Source organism: Stomoxys calcitrans, chromosome 1, assembly GCF_963082655.1.
Source record: "Stomoxys calcitrans chromosome 1, idStoCalc2.1, whole genome shotgun sequence".
NCBI lineage: Eukaryota > Metazoa > Arthropoda > Insecta > Diptera > Muscidae > Stomoxys > Stomoxys calcitrans.
In genome coordinates this window covers 22,968,570-22,989,887 of record NC_081552.1, presented here as the reverse complement: position 1 = coordinate 22,989,887, position 21,318 = coordinate 22,968,570, and the positions used below count along the sequence as shown (strand labels likewise).

At 37.6% G+C, this 21,318-nt stretch overlaps 2 protein-coding genes across 6 annotated transcripts in view; one reads left to right on the top strand and one right to left on the bottom strand.

Moving 5' to 3' along the window:
• The window catches only part of LOC106094398 (transmembrane protein 64), a 101,277-nt gene that overhangs the window by 7,021 nt on the left and 72,938 nt on the right, over positions 1 to 21,318 (top strand). For 4 of the 5 annotated variants that reach the window (XM_059363666.1, XM_059363672.1, XM_059363669.1 and 1 more), the window contains exon 2: positions 4,033 to 5,356. In XM_059363666.1, coding sequence (XP_059219649.1) covers positions 4,299 to 5,356 — 1,058 coding nt within the window. In that variant the 5' untranslated portion in view covers positions 4,033 to 4,298. Of the gene's footprint in view, positions 1 to 4,032; positions 5,357 to 5,542; positions 6,619 to 21,318 lie in introns of those variants that run through there. The other variant, XM_059363676.1, reaches the window with a different exon arrangement.
• LOC106095665 (phosphatidylinositol 4-phosphate 3-kinase C2 domain-containing subunit beta) overlaps positions 1 to 21,318 on the bottom strand; it is a 191,114-nt gene that overhangs the window by 152,648 nt on the left and 17,148 nt on the right. The gene's annotated exons all lie outside the window — the stretch shown is intronic.

The following is a 21,318-nucleotide window of genomic DNA, read 5'->3' as shown; positions in this document are numbered from 1 at the left end:
ACTAAATTAAATCAGCAAGTTTTTTTGCTTCAAAATATAAATCAGTGATTAGTGCAACTGTGATTTTGTGTATGTTACTAAAGGGTGATTTTTTTGAGGTTAGGATTTTCATGCATTAGTATTTGACAGATCACGTGGGATTTCAGACATGGTGTCAAAGAGAAAGATGCTCAGTATGCTTTGACATTTCATCATGAATAGACTTACTAACGAGCAACGCTTGCAAATCATTGAATTTTATTACCAAAATCAGTGTTCGGTTCGAAATGTGTTCATTCACCGTAACGTTGCGTCCAACAGCATCTTTGAAAAAATACGGTCCAATGATTCCACCAGCGTACAAACCACACCAAACAGTGCATTTTTCGGGATGCATGGGCAGTTCTTGAACGGCTTCTGGTTGCTCTTCACTCCAAATGCGGCAATTTTGCTTATTTACGTAGCCATTCAACCAGAAATGAGCCTCATCGCTGAACAAAATTTGTCAAAATTTGAACACATTTCGAACCGAACACTGATTTTGGTAATAAAATTCAATGATTTGCAAGCGTTGCTCGTTAGTAAGTCTATTCATGATGAAATGTCAAAGCATACTGAGCATCTTTCTCTTTGACACCATGTCTGAAATCCCACGTGATCTGTCAAATACTAATGCATGAAAATCCTAACCTCAAAAAAATCACCCTTTATTAAAATGGAATTTTTATGAAAAATTTCGTTCTAAGGAATTTCAAATTTAATACTAATTTTGAGACCAAAAACTGTTATTTGTATATTAAAAATAGTATAATATTCATCAGTAGATTTTTATTAAGGATAAAAAATTAAATGCAAAGTAATAAAACAAATAAACAAACACACAAATCAAAGATTACTTGATTTCAACACACCCCCGTAATCGGGAATTATTGAATTCCAAGACCCTTCTTTGTTTCCGCCATTTTAATTTTTGGAAGAGCCTTAATGAGGACATCAGCTACCTGCTTCTGCATTCCGACATGGTTCGTCAAGCTTTTCTCGCACAAAGTGATGGCGAATGTCAATGTGTTTGCTACGAGGTGAATCGCCCATATTCCTTTTCGCTAGAAGTACTGCACCCCTGATCGAGTTCTTCATAGGCAAGGGCTGCCGCCTCAGTGTACAACACACTGCTACAACAACAACAACAACAACATTTTCACAATAAATTGGAATTGTGCTCACTTTTTCATGCATCTCTGATCGTAATCCACGCCACCACAAAGCTTCTTGAGTAGCAGACGATAAAGCCACGTATTTTGCTTCCATAGTGGACAATATAACAGTAGGTTGATTGCGATAGCTCCACGAAAGCGCATCTCCTGATTGTTTAAAAATATATATTGTGATTGATTGACGAGTCTCTAAATCGCTTCCCCAATCAGCGCCATTAAATCCAATAAAACTTTCATTTGCATCTTTTAAATAAGTTAGTTAAGATATCGCAGAATTCTTTTCGCCGCCACCCAAAGCGCTTTCCCTGGGTTCTCACAAACCTGGCTAATCATGTTGACCGAAAAACTTATGTCTGGTCGTGTGGTCTGTTCCAAATGCTGCAGTCAACCGACTAGTTCTCGAAAAGAATATTTTTCATGCAATTCTTATCTTCCTCTGTTATAGGACACATATCCTTGGTTAGCTTTTGATTGGTGATGTATCGTCATAATCTACACCTTGTACTTGGGAAAATCCTTTTATGACTAAGCGAGCTTTGTATCGCTCCAGAGATCTATCAGAATTCTTCTTAATCTTGTAAACCCACTTGCATGGTAGAGGTTTTCGAATAATTGTTCGAATTATTCGAATTTCAGGAATATTTTCATCAATATGAAAAAGCGGAGCTTTTGTTTTGCACGCCACTGTAGGTGCCCTCCACCATGGCGTTTGTTAAGTTATTTGCTCAGCATCTCTTTATAGGCAAAAAAGGGTAATAAATAGAAATTTCTATGCTATTGAACCTATATCACGTAATTGACGGATTGTGGCTACAACAACAACAACGTAGACGGATTGATCATACTTGGTTTAGATGTTTGTGGTAATCGTAGAAGTCATTTTTCAAAATATCATCCAAATCGAATAAGAACTGCGCCCTACACAGAAAAAAAATCGGTTTCAAACTTGCATATTCAATTAAAAAAAATTATAGAATTTTTTGAAATCTTCCATTAATTTTTTTAATTTAATTTTTTAATTGATTTAATTAAAAAAAAATTATTTAAGTTTTTTGAAAATTTCAACAGGTAGATGAACTTGAGGTGCGTCGTTTGGGCAAAGGTCCGAGGCATATTCAATTATAAAAATTGATAGAAATTTTGGAAAATTTCCATTAATTTTTTAATCAGATGATAGAATTTTTTTACATTTTCAATTAATTTTTTAATTGATTAAATTAAAAAAATTTATTTAATTTTATTGAAAATTTCAACATGTAAATGAACTTGAGGTGCGTTGTTTGGGCAAAGGTCCGTGGCCAAAAAAAAATTAATTGAATCAATTCATTTTTTAATAGAAAATGGCAAAAAATTTCAATCACGATTGGAAATGAAACAAAATTCATATTCAATTAAAAAACTATAGAATCAATTAATTTTTTTAATTGAAAACGATTTAATTTTCAATTAAATTTTTAATTGAATTTTTTTTTAATTTTTTTTTTTCAAGAAGTAAAATCAGTAGATCGGTTTATTCAAATTTTGCCGTTGAACATTGCACTAAGGAACAGGGGCAAACCTCTCAGATATCAATGAGTGCAGTGAGTTTAAACTCAATGATAAGGGGCCTCATTTTTATTGCCGAGTCCGAACGGCGTGCCGCAGTGCTAATACTCTTTGGGGAGAAGTTTTACATGGCATAGTACCTCACAAATGTTGCCAAAATTTTTCCTAATGGTCTCGCCAGGATTCAAACCCAGGCGTTCAGCGTCATAGGCGGACATGTTAACCTCTACGCTACGGTGGCTTCCCGTTTATCGGTTTATATGTGAGCTATATATATATATAGAGTATCAAGATGTCCAATCTGTAGATTGGTTTGTATGGGAGATATATCAGGTTATTCACCGTACTTGGCTTAGTAGCTGCAAGTCAAAACAAAACACTTTATGCAAAATTTCCGCCAGATCGGATAATAATTTCGCCCCCTAGCGGCTAAAGAACTCATGATCCGAGATCGGTTTAAATGACAACTACATTTCTGCTTTATTACTTCGAAAGTTAGCGTGCTTTCAACAGATAGATAGATAGACACACGAATGGACATTGCTGGATTGACTTATAATGTCAGGAGGATATAACATTTGTTGGGTTTAGTTTCGAACGGAAAAACGAAATTAGTATACCCCATCCCAAGGTGGATGGTATAAAAACGGGTTGTGACCTTTACGAAACCGTGAGCATTGAAAATCTAGTTCTTAATTAGAATAATTTCTGCCAAATGCCAACGTAACTCAGAGGTTAGCATGCCCGCCTATGATGCTGAACGTCCTGGCGAGTATAGAAAAAATTTTCAGTGTTGGTTATCCCCTCCTGATTCTGACGATATTTGTGAGGTACTATGACATGTAAAAACTTCTCCCGGCTTCGACGCGGCTATAAAAATTCGATTATTAATCGATTATTTGAAAAGTCACAAATAATCGAAAAGCGATTAATCGAGTGCACACCCTAGTCTCAGCTGTCTTTGAGCTTAAACTTTAACCAGACAACACTCATTGATATATGAGAAGTATGCCCCTATTCCTTAATGGAATATTCATGGGCAAATTGGCAATTTTGCCAAATCACAAAATATATGTAACTTGAAAGCGGGCTCTCTCACTAGCTTGTTTTTTTAAAAAAGGTTAGCTGTTATATCCTTATTTTGAATTCGTGTGGTAAAATTGTGCCTTTTGATAGAAACGGTCCTGTAGTTGAAAAACATTGGCTGCAGAGATTCCGATAGAGTGCTAATGATTCCTTCATGTCATGTGGTGTTGTTTTAGATTCCTGCTGATAATCCTATCTCCCATTCTAGCCTGCCCACAGACAATCGATATGAATGATACATGGTATTGTCATCGATTTTTGGACAAATGATGTAAATAATTCCATTATCTAAATGTTAAGTGCAAAAGCAAGAATACCAAAAACAAAACGCTCTCTATTCCTACTTTCTTTTATAAGTTCCCTTGCTAAGCACACGAGAAACTAGTTGCCCCCTGCATACTTGCACTCTAATACCTTAGCAGCCTTATCACCAATCTCAGTGCCCCTAGCCCCGCGCTCCAAACTCAACAAATCATGAGTGCATCGACTACGTTAACTTTAAGTCGTGTATCCTCTTTTGATGAAACTCAATACAAATCCTCTCAATATGGCTATCAAAGTGGGGGCCACAACCACAATCAAAACATTGCCAATAATGCCGTCAAACAGCCTCCAGCGACAACAACAAATCACAACAACAATATAACAACTTCAGCCTCTTATTATCACTTACCCGGAGAGAATCGACAACAGCACTCTCTAAGCTATAGTAAAACTGAGCCTCTAGCCCTATATATAGACGATGCGTCACCAACAACTAGTCAGGAGAGAACTTCGAAGCACTACGCCCAAATAAACAATGCTACACCCACAACTGGACTATTGCTGCACAAGAGCAACAGCTACAATGGCATGGTTTCGCTAAAACCCAAGGCCACAATTATCAAACAGGATAGCTTAAATGGCCGCATTAACACTAGCCTTACCGACAGTGACAGTGAATACGGCAGCGCCATGGCCGGTTTCATCCCCACCTGTTCGCCCACTACACCTATGGCAGCGGCGACGGCGGCGGGTACCTCAAGCATGTGTGCCAACGAGGCCATTGAGGAGCATGACTCCTTTCTGGTGGGATCCACCTCCTCGACCTGCAACGATGCTGCCTCCTCCTCCTCATCGAGTGGCAATACGAATCGAAATCGTCGCTCAAATCGTTCGAATAGCAAAAATCGCTCCTCAATATGTTTTCGAGCGAATGCCTTCGTCTCCCGCAATTGGTATTTAAGCTATTTGGTGCCACTCTCCATACTGCTGGCCCTTATGTTTGTGGCCTATCTGACGCGTGACTATGCGAAACGTTTGCTCTTTTGGATAGAGACACAAAATCCTTGGGTGATATTTGCCGTATTTATGCTGCTATTTATTATTGTTAGTTTTCCAATCGTCGTTGGCTATTTTGTATTAATGATAACGGCCGGTTACTTATTCGGTTTGATACGGGGCTTCCTAACTGTGATATTGGGTGCGAATATGGGTATAGCCATTGCTCATCTAACTTTAAGGAGTTTAAAACATCGTTTGCCGGTGCAAAAGTGAGTATAAATTATACAAATATTTACACATAAGCTTCGATTTTAGTTTTTAAGATATTTATATTTTCTTACAACATCTTGGACAATGTGCCGATGGCGTGAATGTCGTACATAGTTCATTGATAAGATGAACAAGTTAAAAATTCAATAATTATTCTTTTGTATACAAATACTGCGGCATTATAGTAATAATGGGACTACCAATGTGAGCGTGTGTCAGTTTCTTCGCATACGAGTGCATAACGCTTTATTAGTCTTTCCCAACCAAGACTACTGTGAAGCATTTTTTCCTTCTTATGAGTCAAGTAAACGCAGCCGGCGTCTTTGGATTTTATTATTATTGGCATTAAAAAGATAAGAAACTTTCCCTTTTTTGCACATGATATTATTAACCCATTAATTATGGTTTGGTTTTGTTTTTCTTTTTATACCCTCCACCATAGAATAGGGAGTATACTAATTTCGTCATTCCGTTTGTAACACCTCGAAATATGCGTCTAGGACCCCTTAAAGTACATATAATCTTGATCGTTACCTAGCCATGTCCGTCTGTCGAAAGCACGCTAACTTTCGAAGGAGTAAAGCTAGCCACTTAAAATGTTGCACAAATACTTCTTATAAGTGTAGGTCGGTTGCGATTGTAAATGGGCCAAATCGGTCCATGTTTTGATATAGTTACCTTATAAACCGACCTTGGGTCTTGACTTCTTGAGCTTCTAGAGGGCGCAATTCTTATCCGACTTGGTGGAAATTTTGCACGTGTTGTTTTGGTATCACTTCCTGTGCCAAGTACGGGCTAAATCGGTTGATAATCTGATATAGCTGCCATCTAAACCGATCTTGGGTCTTGACTTCTAGAGCTTCTAGAGGGCGCAATTCTTATCCAATTTGGCTGAAATTTTGCATGAAGTGTCTTGTTTTTACTTCCAAAAACTGTGTCAAGTATAGTCTAAATCAGTCCATAACCTGATATAGCCGCCATATAAACCGATCTCCCGATCAGACTTCTTGAGTCTCTAGAGGGTGCAATTCCTATCAGATTTGGCTGAAATTTTGCATGATGTGTTTCGTTATGACTGTGCTAAGTATGGTTCAAATCGGTTCATAACCTGATATAGCTGCCATATAAACCGATTTTCCAGTTTGACTTTTTGAGCGAACTCCAGAGTGCGCAATTATTACTCTATTTGCCTGGAATTTTGGAGGCGGTGTTTTTGAAGGGCATATAAGATTCGGCCCAGCCGAACTTTGCACCCTTTTACTTGTTATATCCTCCACCATTAGGATGTGGGTATACAAATTTCGTCATTCTGTTTGTAACACCTCGAAATATGCGTCTACGACCCCACAATGTATATATTCATGATCGTCATGACATTTTAAGTCAAATTTAAGAAATTTTGCACAAATTCTTTTAATTTGTGTAGGTCGGCTGGGATTGTAAATGGGCCAAATCGGTCCATGTTTTGATAAAGCTGCCACAAAACCGACCTTGGGTCGAGAGGGCGCAATTCTCGTCTGATTTGACTGAAATTTTGCACGTGGTGTTTTGGTATCACTTCCAATAGCTGTGCAAGGTACGGTTCAAATTGGTCCAAAACCTGATAAAGCTGCCATATAAACCGATCTTTTGTCTTGAGCCGCTAGAGGGCGCAGTTCTCATCCGATTTGGCTGTAATTTTGCACGTGCTGTTGTAGTGTCACTTCCAACCACTGTGCTAAGTACGGTTAAAATGGGTTAATAACCTGGTATAGCTGCCATATAAACCGATGTGGGATCTTGACTTCTAGAGCCGCTTGAGGTCTCAATTCTCATCCGATTTGGCTGAAATTTTGTTGAGGTGTTCTGTTATGACTTCCAACAACTGTGCTTAGTTTGGCGCAAATTGTTACATAACCTGACATAGCTGCCATATAAACCTATATGCGATCATGAATTCTTGAGCCTCTAGAGGGCGCAGTTATTATCCAATTTGGTTTACATTTTGTACAACGACTTTAGCCATCACCTTCAACATACATGTGAAATATGGTCTGAATCGATCTATGGCTTGATACAGCTCCCATGTAAACCTGTAAATAGCTTGATACCGCTCCCATGTAAACCGATCTTCCGATTTTGCTTCTTGAGCCCCTACAATGTGCAATTCTTATCCGAATGACCTGAAATATGACACAATGGCAATGTTTAGCATTCAATTCATTTATGGTCTGAATCGGACGACAACTTGATATAGCTCCAATAGCATAACTGTTCTTATTCATTATTCTTTGTTTGTCTAAAAAGAGATAACGCGCAAAGAACTCGATCCATGGTGGAGGGTATATAAGTTTCGGCCCGGCCGAACTTAGCACGCTCTTGCTTGTTTTCTTTTCTTTTTGGCAATTTCGCAACTTTGGCATGAAAGCAAATATATCGTTTCAACTGGTTCAAGTTCAATGCTATGCGATCATTCTTCTCCATTCTCCTCTGTTTCGGCGTTTCTTATCAATGAAACGAAATATGATGCTATGTTATCCTTCATGAAAGCTTGGTCCGATCAGGGCTGCGGTGTCGGAAAGCTTACCTCGACTCCGGACAAAATAGAAAAAAATGTTTCAACAAAGACAAAAAAAAAATTATATTCCAAAAAAGAAATTTATTAAAATTTTGTCTTTAGAAAAAATGTATTTGAAATGTTGTCCTTAAAAAGATTTTATTAAAATTTTTTTTTCTAATTTTTCATTGAAATAAAATACAAATATATTGAAATTTTGTCTTTAGAAAAAATTTTATTGAAATTATGGCATTGATAACAATTCCATTGAAATTATGACATTAGTAGAGTCGGGATATGTATGCAAAAGCGCAATATTAACATCCATTATTTTTCAAATGCCAGTTTTGAGATTAAGCGAAGACAAATATCATTAAAATTTTGTTTTTAATAGTAACATTCTTCGAAATATTGCCTTTAGAAATGTCCTTGAAATTTTGTGCTTAGAAATTTTTTTTTGTTAAATTAACGAATTATTGGACTCTTGTTCAATAATTCGACAAGTATTATCTATAGTTTTTGGTCTTAACTTACTGAAATTAATTTTTAGTCAGCTATTTTTTATATGATTTTTTTTTTTTATTATGTTAAACGTTATTTTAGTCTCGTTCTCTTTGCTGTTTTTAATAATCTTTCTAATTTTATTTCTAACGCACACATTTCTGGACGGACACTATGATTGTGGCTAATTGCATCGGTGAGATTATCAGTGATGCCTCATTTGTAAGAGAAACAAACCTTCCCGTTATTCTTCAAAATTTGACGAGATAAATAATTTATTGAGCAGTGTAACAGCCCAGCATTTACAAACATGTTAAGGTCACCAACAACTTAACTGCATAATATCTCAATGTTAAAAATAAACAATTAGGATACCTACTCTTTTGTGTTATGTTAATCTCTTATAAAATTACAATGTTACAATGTGATAATGTTACGCTCTAGATAATCGGTAACTATTGCTGTCTCACTCTATCTTGTTTTGCATAACATATAATTACTCTCTTTTGTCAAGACTCAAGATAATTGTAATCTAATGAACGCTCTTTTGCTCAAGATTTCGATAGTTAAGAATAATTGTTTTTGTAATTCTTTCGAACATAGATTTTGTTTCCACTCTAGATGGTTAGAGTGATTCTGTGAAAGTCTTAAAAGCTATGTACATGTCGATAAAAATCATCATTCTTGTCAGACTGTTGGACAATAAAGTTGTTTAAACTTAAAACACGCTTGTTTTACTCGAAAGGCCTAACAAAAATATATAATAACATACAATATAAAACCAAAATATTCGCTTAGACTCGGGAAGACTTTAAGACTACCGCAGCTAGCGAAATCCTAGGACGAATACAGTGCAGTACTGCCTTATTCTAGTCCAGGAATAAAATTAAAATAAAATAAACTTTAATTTAATTTATTAAAAACTAAGGTAAAGCCCTCTAGTTGGACCATTATCTTGTCCAAGAGGACTCGACCCTTACAATTGGCGCCCAACGGAAAATTTTGGAAAAAATAACTTTTCAAATCAAATCGAAAATTTAAACCATCGAGGCTTCAATTTTGCTTCACGTGGATTTATTGGTCATCATATATTGGACTCATAAGCAACGGTAAATCATATGTGTTGTTGTTGTTTTGAAATTGCTCCATCAGTGATCAATAGGTGTTGTTGTTGTTAAATTGGACCTCTGTGATCTGCCTATAATTGTTGTTAGTACTACGTTTGCCTATGGTAGCAAATAGTTGCTAGAGAACGTGTGGCTCTAATTACGATAAAATAATAAAACGAATTTCATCGCTTGAGGTATGCCAAGAACTACAATGAACTCAATAAATGCTGTAGGCCCGATTCCAGAGCAAGCACTTGCTGGAGGCACAAGCACTTCTTCGACCGTTCCAAATACTCCTCAAACCCCTTCTAATGCACCATCTACTAGAAAACAAAATCCTGCTCCTATGCAAAGTAACCCTGTTCCAAATCAATCTAGATCCAATTCAAATTCCGTCCCCGTTACTGTGAGCCTTTCAGAAAGCCAATTTTCCCATCTATTAGGAAATTCTGTCCGTCAAGAAAGTCGATCTACTTTTAGCTCTTGCAGCGCACGTTTCAATGGTGGTCGAAGCACAGCAAAAGTCGAAGATTTTATTGCTACGATCTTGGTGTACAAAGAGGCAGAAAATATGTCAGATTCCATGGCTCTTCTTAGCCTTCCATTGCTACTCGAAGGTTACGCATCCTCTTGGTGGCAAGGCGTCAAGTTTGAAGCCGGAACCTTTTCAGATGCCATAGCATTATTACGCGATGCTTTTTCACCGCCAAAACCAGATTGGAGGATCTACTCTGAAATATTTCAGGATAAACAAAGACCTTATGAGTCGACTGATAGTTTCGTGTGTAGAAAGAGAAGCCTTTTCGCTCAGTTAAAAGAAAGACTTCCAGAGAGCACTATTATAAACATGATTTTTTCACAAATTAGTATTCAAATCCGAGAGAAAATTCCTCGCGAAAGCGTCAAGACTTTCCAAGAACTTCTATACAAAGCTCGAGATATTGAACTGTCAATAAATGAAAATAAAACTGAAGGTAACAAAACGTTTAGTTCCTCAGAAAAACCACAAATACGCTGCTCTTACTGCAGAAAGAAAAACCATACAGCAGATGTGTGTTACAAACGCATTGAAATAGAGAAAAGGGGGAAACCCGAAGAAAATAAAATTAACTGTTACGGATGCGGCGCTGTGGGATATTACAGATCCAATTGTCCAACTTGTAATAACCGTAACATCTTAGAAAGTCCAAAAACGCTTGATTTCAATAGCATACAGACAACCCTCGTAGGCCACGACGTGCCCACTGTTGAAATTAATGTAAACGGCTTGAATGGCGAAGCTTATTTGGACACGGCAGCGAGAACCAGTGTGGCAGGGTACTACTTGTTTCAAAAACTTGTCGAGAAAGAAGTCAAATTCCAGAAAGTATTCGCAGAAATAACCTTGGCAGATGGAGCTGCTCGAAAAGAAGTTGTCTGTTCTACAATTGTGGATATAATAATAGGAAAACGTCTAAAACGTATAAGGTTTATCTGTCTTCCAAATGCCAGGTGCAATAGGACACTTTTGGGCATTGATTTTCTAGAGCAGGCTGGCATTGTAATGGATTTAGCCCAAAGGGTCTGGTATTTTAAGGACGAGCCAAAAGAATTTTTCAAATTTAAAACGAAAACGGTCAATGTCAAAGGTATCGCAGTTAGCCAAGCCCACATAGAAGATGCACAACCAAAATCATCTTCAAATTTGCAAGATTTCATGTCATGGTTTGAGTCGAATTGTAAAGAAAACCCACCATTGGGTGAGTTGTACTCAAAGCCCGAAAATTACTCACCTGGGGGCTTATTTAAAATTTTTGAAGACTCACTGCCAAACGGGTTTGAAATGCCTCAATCAGCTGATTTATTTCCTCCTTTGAAGAAAACTCGCAAAGATTCAGAGTCTTGGAGTCCATTGGCATTTGAACTGAATTCCCTCGATTTTAATATTTGTGAGGACGAAAATTCGTATTTGGTAGAATCCCAGAAACGGGAGCTTTTATCTTTCTTGACATCCCATGAGGATATATTTGAAAATATTAGCTCGCCCATTAATGGTATTACGCACAAAATCAACACGGGTGGTCATACACCCATATCAAATCCGCCATATAGAATTTCACCGGCTATGAAGGAAAAGTTGAAGATGGAAATAAATTCCATGTTGACAAAGGGTATAATTGAAGAGGTTGAATCACCTTGGGCTTTTCCCGTCGTTCTTATACCGAAAAAGGATGGTTCCATTCGATTTTGCGTCGATTACCGAAAACTAAACGCAATTACAGTTACAGATACATATCCTTTGCCACGTATGGAGGACCTTTTACACGCAGCAAAAACAACACCCTTTATGTCAACCCTCGATTTAAAATCAGGTTATTGGCAAATACGAATGTCAGAAGACGATAAGTTGAAAACGGCTTTTACTACTCCTTTCGGCATTTTTGCTTTTAATAGAATGCCTTTCGGCCTTAAAAATGCGCCCGCAACCTTTCAAAGGATAATCGATAAATTTCGTTCTAGTCTCCCAAGCATATTAATTCTGGCCTATTTGGACGACATTATAATATGTTCGCAAAATTTTGCTTCCCACATCAAAGACCTGGACATGGTATTTAAAAAGCTCAAATTTATTGGATTTCACCTTAACAAGGATAAATGTTTTTTCGCTAAGCCGGAAGTCAAATACTTGGGCCACATTTTAACACAAGGTGGTATAAAAATAGATCCTGAAAAGTCATCGGCAATCCTGAATAGACCAATTCCTAAAAATGTTAAACAGCTTATGTCTTTCTTGCAAACATGTTCCTGGTTCAGAAGGTTCATACCTGATTTTGCCAAAATATCAAAGCCATTATCGAATTTAACAAAGAAGCTTGCTGTATGGAAATGGTCCGAAGAGGAAAATAAATCGTTCGAAAAGCTAAAAAGACTGCTTTCATCACCACCAATTTTGCAACAAGTAAAAGAGAATCAGCCGTTTTTCTTAAGGACAGATGCAAGCAATTATGCGATCGGGGCTGTTCTACTTCAGGGGGAGAAAGAGGACGAACAACACCCAATTGAATATGCCAGCCGCCTTCTCTTACCAGCGGAGCGAAACTATTCCACCACAGAGCGCGAAGCTTTAGCTGTCGTGTGGGCAGTTCAGAAATTTCGCGGTTATATAGAAGGATCTGAGGTTTCTATCTTGACAGATCATCAGCCGCTGAAGTGGCTATTCTCCTTAAAATCCCCAACGGGCCGTTTAGCTAGATGGTCCTTGCTATTACAAAGTTACAATTTTACAATTAACTATACTCCCGGAAGACAGAATGTCATAGCGGATACGTTATCCAGACCACCATGTTCTCACGAAGTATGCATCGAATCCTGTGAATGTAATGCTATAGATATTGACTTACCGCGAAAAGGACTTGAAGACTTTCGTCAAGCGCAGCTTGAAGATGATGATCTAAGGCAAATTATTACATCATTCGAAAAGGATGACGAGAATGTACTTAGACATACAAATCGTGGATATATGATGCTTGACGGTGTACTGTATAGATATTGTTGTGAACAAGATTCAGAGAACGGACAGTTGGTCCTTCCAAAATCACTTCGTGATGAAATTTTATATAAATACCATAAGGATGCTATATCTGGCCATTACGGAAAAGATAAAACTACTAGCCGAATAACAGCACTATTTTATTGGCCAGGGATAAGAAACGATATTGGGAACTATGTGAAATCATGCGAAGAATGTAAGCGTTATAAGCCTTCAAACATGAAACCGTCCGGATTATTACAAACAATATCCACTAACAAGCGTTTTGAGATAATTGCAGTGGACCTCTTTGGACCCTTGCCAAGGACAATAGAGGGTTATCAGTGGATATTAATCGTAGAAGACATATGCAGTAGATGGGTGGAGTTATTTGCTCTTAAGGATGCCACTGCAGAAAATTGTGCTATAACTTTGTTAAACGAAGTGGTTTTGAGATATGGGGTCCCTCGTAGAATACACACAGACAATGGCACTCAATTTATATCGGCATTAATGCAGAAACTAACATTTTGTTTGGGAATTAAACAAACTTTTACCCCAATTTATCATCCGCAATCAAATCCCGTGGAAAGGAAAAATCGCGATTTGAAAGCGCAACTTTCCATATGCGTAGGTACAGACCATAAAAAATGGAGTATAAGGCTACCAGCAATAAGATTTGCAATGAATACTGCAAAGTGCGACAGTACGGGACAAACAGCAGCGTATCTTACTTTCGGAAGAGAGCTTCGAACGCCAACGGAAGTGCATTATGACTTTAGGGCCATCGTAAAGGCTGAAAACTTTGTCCCACAAATCACACCATATTTATTGAAACTAGCCGATACTTTGGAGATCGCCAATGAAACTCAAATTAAAATGCAGGACAAAAATAAGAGGGTAGTGGATCTCAAGCGTAAAAGTCAGCCAGACTTTCAAGTCGGATGTAAAGTTTTGGCAGAAACTCATATATTAAGCAAAGCTAAAGATAGCATAACCTCTAAGTTCGTTCCCAAAAGAGATGGGCCGTATGTAATTATTGCAAAGAAAGGTTCCAATTGCTATAGTATTGCGGCTATTAATGAACCTAATCTACCAGTAGCAACAGTACATTCGTCTGCTTTAATACCATACGAAGGCGAAGATATGGATCCTGTTTATCCAAAACGTAAACGAGGTCGCCCTTCCAAAGAAAGCCATGTACAACATAAACAACAACACGAGCAGCATCGTTATCATCACAAACAGCAACAACACGAGCAGCATCGTCAGCCACATAAACAACAACATGACCAAAATAGTCAACAACAAACCGAAAAGCAACTTCAGCAGCAGCAGGGACAACATGGTAACCAACAAGAAACCCATTGTAGAAAAGAGCCATCACCAGCACCGAGGAGGTCTGCGCGTTTAGCCAAAAATATTTAATAATATTCAGTTACATCATCGTGGCGATTGATGCAACTGAGGGGGAGGTTGTAACAGCCCAGCATTTACAAACATGTTAAGGTCACCAACAACTTAACTGCATAATATCTCAATGTTAAAAATAAACAATTAGGATACCTACTCTTTTGTGTTATGTTAATCTCTTATAAAATTACAATGTTACAATGTGATAATGTTACGCTCTAGATAATCGGTAACTATTGCTGTCTCACTCTATCTTGTTTTGCATAACATATAATTACTCTCTTTTGTCAAGACTCAAGATAATTGTAATCTAATGAACGCTCTTTTGCTCAAGATTTCGATAGTTAAGAATAATTGTTTTTGTAATTCTTTCGAACATAGATTTTGTTTCCACTCTAGATGGTTAGAGTGATTCTGTGAAAGTCTTAAAAGCTATGTACATGTCGATAAAAATCATCATTCTTGTCAGACTGTTGGACAATAAAGTTGTTTAAACTTAAAACACGCTTGTTTTACTCGAAAGGCCTAACAAAAATATATAATAACATACAATATAAAACCAAAATATTCGCTTAGACTCGGGAAGACTTTAAGACTACCGCAGCTAGCGAAATCCTAGGACGAATACAGTGCAGTACTGCCTTATTCTAGTCCAGGAATAAAATTAAAATAAAATAAACTTTAATTTAATTTATTAAAAACTAAGGTAAAGCCCTCTAGTTGGACCATTATCTTGTCCAAGAGGACTCGACCCTTACAGCAGTGGTTATCTTAGCATTATATGTGTAGCTGAGACATGGCTGAAGCCCTATGTACCTTCTAAGCCTGTTAGCATTTCTGGATATAAGTTTTTAAGGGCTGGTCGGAGTGGAATGCGCGGTGGGGTGTTGGTATATATGTTTTAAAATATCTTAATGCAAAAGTTAACTTGTCATCTTCTGAGCCTAGGCAATGCGAAGCCTTGTTTTTAAGAATCAATTATGGAATGGATGAATTAATTGTGGGAACTGTATATTTGCCGAATGGGAATTTAGATGCTTCAGAAAATGTGATCTCTGATATCGTTGCTAGATACTCTAATGTTATAATTTTAGTAGACTTTAATTGTGATATTTTAGATTCTAGAAAGTATTTACGTCTTAAATTATCATTAACTCGCTGCAATCTTTCCGTCCTCCACAACAACCTTCCTACGCACTGCGACTTAGTTCGAAACTCTCTATCTCATATTGATGACACTCTTGTTAGTCGCACCGACTACGTGATTCAGAGCAGCCAGTTCAACTTTCCTGCACTTAATTCTTAACATGCATTCATGCTTTTTGCAATGTCGGCTGTCAACCAGCAGAAATGCTTTTTTTCAAATTTTTTCATGATTACGACTCTGTCAATACAGATAGTTTGGTAAACGATATATTGCTTACTGACTTTTCGTCTATTTACTGTACTAATAATACAAACTTACAGCTATCAGTTTTAAATGAAAAACTCTATCTTTGGTTTAACAGTCATGTTCCTACCGCGCTTCTATTGAAGAACCCTCTGCCAGTAATGATTTGCTGTATAAGAGATATAAGGCTATGGCTCGTAGTACTATAAAAAGGGTTAGACGCTCATATGGCGCTCGTTTTTTTGCTGGTTCCACAGATTCAAGAGAATTGTGGAACCAGCAAATGCATATGTAATAGCATCTGTGATATAGATCCTAGTTTGTTGAATAATTATTTTACTTCTTCTACTTCGAACTACGTACCTGATTTTAGCCAAATAAATAGTACTTACTCTGAAAGCCGTAGCAACACCCTTAACTTTAGAAATATATATCCGGACGAATTACAATGTGTAATATATAGAATTAAGTCGAATGCTTTGGGAACCGATGGTATACCTATTCGATTTATTAAGTTAACCTTACTTTATATTCAGCAGCATATACTACATTTTTCCAATACTATCCTAATGACGAATGTCTTTCCTGTTGCATGGAAATTAGCTAGAGTTACTCCCCTACGGAAAAAAGACACTACCGGTCAAAGTTGTTCTGATTATCGTTTTTCATCAATTGACCCTTGTCAATCGGGTTTAAGAAAACACCACAGTACCACATCTCTTATGGTCCAACTTACTGATGAGATAAGACGTGCTCTTGATAAAGGCAATCCCTGTATTCTTGCCGCACTTGACCTCAGCAAAGCTTTCGATTCTGTTGACAATGAAATTCTTTTTTTAAAACTCTTTAACATTTCAATTTGTCACATACCTCTTGTAGACTTCTACTGTCAAATCGCTCGCAGTATGTCGTCTGCCATGATCGTGTTTCTAATGTTAATGCTATTTCTACTGGTGTACCCCAAGGTTCTGTCTTGGGACCTGTTTTGTTTATGCTTTATGTTAATGACGTTCGTTCTTGTGTACAACATGAAGACTTAGCAATATATGCCGATGATTTTCAGTTATTAAGTACAACTGACTCTGGAGGAGTTTGACAGTTGGCTCTGTCAAATAACTTAACAATTAACATTGGTAAAACAAAATGGGTGGTATTCAATAGCTCACGTCATCAATACTCTCCTCAAAATATTATTCTTCAAAACAATGTTGTCACATCGACTGATACTATGACCTCATTAGGCTTTGTAATTGATTTTGATATTGCATTTTCCTTGCACATTGCACATATCTGCTCCAAACTAAACTTTATACTTAAAAAGCTCTTCAATTTGAATGTTATTTTACCCACACAAATAAAATATATGCTGGCTCATTCGTTGCTGATGCCTCATATATTGTATGGTGCTGAGGTATATTCCGGATCCAATAGGACTAATCTGCTTAGGCTTCAAAAGTGTTTCCATAGTATGCTACAGGTGTTTACGGTCGTCGTTGTAGACTATACTACGAATACTTTGCGAAACAATTACTTGGTTGTTCTTTTGAGCACTTTCTCAATATTAGATGCCTCTGCTTTTTCCTCAACATCCTCAAGTACGGCGAACCCAGTTACCTTATCCCTTACTTTCAATTCTTGCATTCAACCCGGGATTCTCAAATTCGTATTGAAAGTTTCAATCATGTTGTATTTGAAAGATCATTTGTAATACGCTTGTCTAGGCTATGGAATACTCTGTCTACTAGTCTTAAAAACATCTCAGTCAACAAACTTTTAAGTCTAAGCTAATCCAACATTTCTTATAGGCAACTCAATTGAATTTGTTTTCATCACTGATGATATCTCACATTTGCTGCTTTTTCTTGGTGTTTGAACAGATAATTGAGCCTTAGACTATGTTACAAATTTTTTTAAAAAACAATTTTTTTTTACATTCAATAAATTTGTTAGTTATTTATTTTAGTGAAAAATTGAAAAATTTCAAGTCAAATATATTTTTATATATAGACGAATCACGATAATATGGGACTCAAATGAAAGGTATTGAAGATTAAAAAACGTATCTGATATCCAATAGTGGGACCAAGTGTTGAGGGACCACCCCAAAACACCCCTATATCGGACATATTTACCGACCATGGCAATAGGGGGCTCAAATGAAAGGTATTTGAGAGTAGAATACGAATGTGATATTCCCAAAACACTCCCCAAACAGGACTTATTTACTGACCATGGCATTATGGGGCTTAAAAAAAAGGTATTTGAGTGGAGAATACGAGTATGACAGCCAGTATGGCCAAGTGTTTGGGAGGCCGCCTCTCCCCAAAAACATCCCCAAAGAAGACAAATTTACGACCATAACAATATTGCGTTTAAATGAAAGGTCTATGAGAGTAGGGCCCGAATCTGATGACAATATTCGTTAAAAAGTGTCTATGGGCCCATCCTACCCCCATAACACACACACACAAACAGTAATTGCGTCGTCCTCTCACGATCCGGATCACCCCATAGGGTGATCCTATGTCCTACCTACTGTTTTGCTGTTCCACAGCGTTTGTCGCCCACGCCCTTAACTCGGATTACGGCGACCCGTCGACTTCGAGTTAACCAAGTTAATTGACGGCAGTCCTCTGGCCTCACTGCCAAAATGCGGATTGTTCGTGATCTTACCATCCTGGTTGGTATTGACCTTATGGTCATTTCATTGTCCGTAAAGATGTTTACACTCGACTCTGTACAGAAAATAGTTAGTTCATAGATTTTTTGTAAAATATCTTCTATATACCACACGATATTCGATTTTGCTAGGTTTGTTGTCCATAAATATAAACGCCCCAGTAGCTGAGTTGATAGATAGCTCGAATTATTATTGGGGGGTCTAGGGTTCGATTCCCACCAGAGTTTTTGGTCTGTCGTTTCTTTGATACCATAATGGGCCTCTAAGTCTCAGTGAGAAGCCGGGCAGCACCGGCTCTTGCATAAATACTCAGCGCCTATAATGCTCGATATGACAAGGAAAGTTATTGGCGCCTTTAAATAACCAACGACAACAACAACAACTACTACAATCTTATGTATAAAAATCAATTTGTGTTTGTTTGTCAGTTTGTTTGTTTGGGTGTTCCTTATAGACTCAGAAACGGCTGAACCGATTTTCTTGAAATTTTCACTGATGTTGCATAATGATCCCGTGGTGAAAATAGGGTACTACATTTTTTGATATCTGAAGGGGGAGCGGACCCTCCCCATTACCCTAATTTTCAGAAACGCCAGATCTCGGAGATGGGTGGTGCGCTTTAAGCGAAATTTTGTGTGCTCTCCAACCCCCAAAATACCCCTAAATCGGACATATTAACTGACCATGGCAATATGGGGCTTAAATAAAAGGTATTTGAGTGAAGAATACGAATCTGATATGGAGATATGGGACCAATTGTTTGCGGGGCCGCCCATCCCCCAAAGAAGGCAAATTTACGACCATAGCAATATGGGGCTCCAATGAAAGGTATTTGGGAGTAAAGCACGAAAAAAGTGTCTATGGGGCCACCCCAACCCTTATAACACCACCCAAGTAGGAAGTATTTGCTGACCATTGCAATATGAGGCTCAAATAAGAGGTATTTTAGAGAAGAACACGAATCTGATATATATTTTCAAAGCCAAGTTACTGAGTGGCCGTCCCATCCCCCAAACCGGTCATGTATGCCGACAATTTTTTTTTTTAACGTAGCCGACAGGAAGAGGATGTCCCCTATAAATAGAAAAAGGGGTAAAGGACAGCCTTGTGGCACAACTGCGAGATGAGAACCCATCTACAACAACTCGTATAGTGCGATCTCTGAGAAAGCTCGATATAAATCGAACGAAGTTATTACCGACTCCAAAAGCGACAAACTTTGATAAAAGTGCACTGTGCCAGACCCTATCAAATGCTTTGGAGATATCCAGAGTCACTACCTTACTCTCACCACACTGGTGGATAGAGCGACACCATCGTTCCGACAAAAATGCCATTAGGTCTCCCGTAGAGTTATGGAAAAATGGTCTCCCGTAGACTATGGAAAAATGGAGCTCAAATGAAGGGTATTTGGGAGTAGACCATGAATCTGACAGGGGACGTCCGCTCACCAAGAAAATTTGCGTCTTCAAGACAGTGAAGCTCGATATTCATAGTTTTAAGCGCCCATACCCCAAACCGCACATATTTGCTGGCTTTTGCAATAAGGGGTTTAAGTGAATGGTATTTGAGATTAGAAAACGAATTTGATATTCAAATATGTGAGAAGTAAAGTGCTCACTTCTCATATATTTGCCCACTCCTTATATATTTTTTTTTCAGGGGGGTGTGGGGTGGTTCCCCTGGGGGACACCCCTAATAGGGCATATTTACCGGCCATGTCAATGTGGGGCTTAAATGAAATGAATTGGGGGGTAGAGCAAGATTTTATACCTACTTTCGGGACCAATTTTCTGGGGGTCTACCCCATAAACAGAAATTTTTTACTGACCATCGCAATATGGGGCTCAAATAAAGGTATTTGGGAGTAGAATACGAATTTTATATCCAAATGTAGGACCATGTATTTAAGGCGTCACAAGTAAATTAAAATGTTCCACATAAAGTAAAAGAAGGCGCAGCGGAGCGGGCCCGGTCCAGCTATTGTAGTTTACTATACTTGTTACCTCAAGTATCGATAAGCCAAGTTTTGTATGCGAAATATCGTCAAAATTGCATATTAATTTGTGTACATTTTTTTTTGCAAAATTTTGGCACATTTCCCTATTAACTTAATTTGCCTGATATTTGGTTACTCGGTTACTTACAGAAAACATTGCTCTATTATTGCTTCCTAGAAATGTTTATAGATAAGATTTTAAATAATTGGCTGACCGGCACACCGATTTAACAAGTGTGTACACATACTCCATCGTCTTAAAGTACGAATTTGTTAGTTGCTTATGCCTAAGCAATAGAGTTCCCCCCACATTAAATTGAATGCAATGTATTGGGTTGCCCAAAAAGTAATTGCGGATTTTTCATATAGTCGGCGTTGACAAATTTTTTCACAGCTTGTGACTCTGTAATTGCATTCTTTCTTCTGTCAGTTATCAGCTGCTACTTTTAGCTTGCTTTAGAAAAAAAGTGAAAAGAAAGTATATTTGATTAAAGTTCATTCTAAGTTTTATTAAAAAATGCATTTACTTTCTTTTAAAAAATCCGCAATTACTTTTTGGGCAACCCAATATATTGCATTTTCTACAAGTCTTTCCACCCTCCTCCATATCCCTGTCTCTTGCTTGATGAGTAACTTTTTCCACTGTTATTTAAGAAAAAATTATGATTTCCCTGTGAATCGAGTTAATTGAATCGTGACCTATTTACATATGTACTTTGTGCCGTCACAGTCTTTGATGATAGGAATGAAGAAAACTAAACTTCTACTGCAAATGAAAAAAATTCAATTGTATTTTATTTGGTAAAGATAATTTTTATGGCTTCT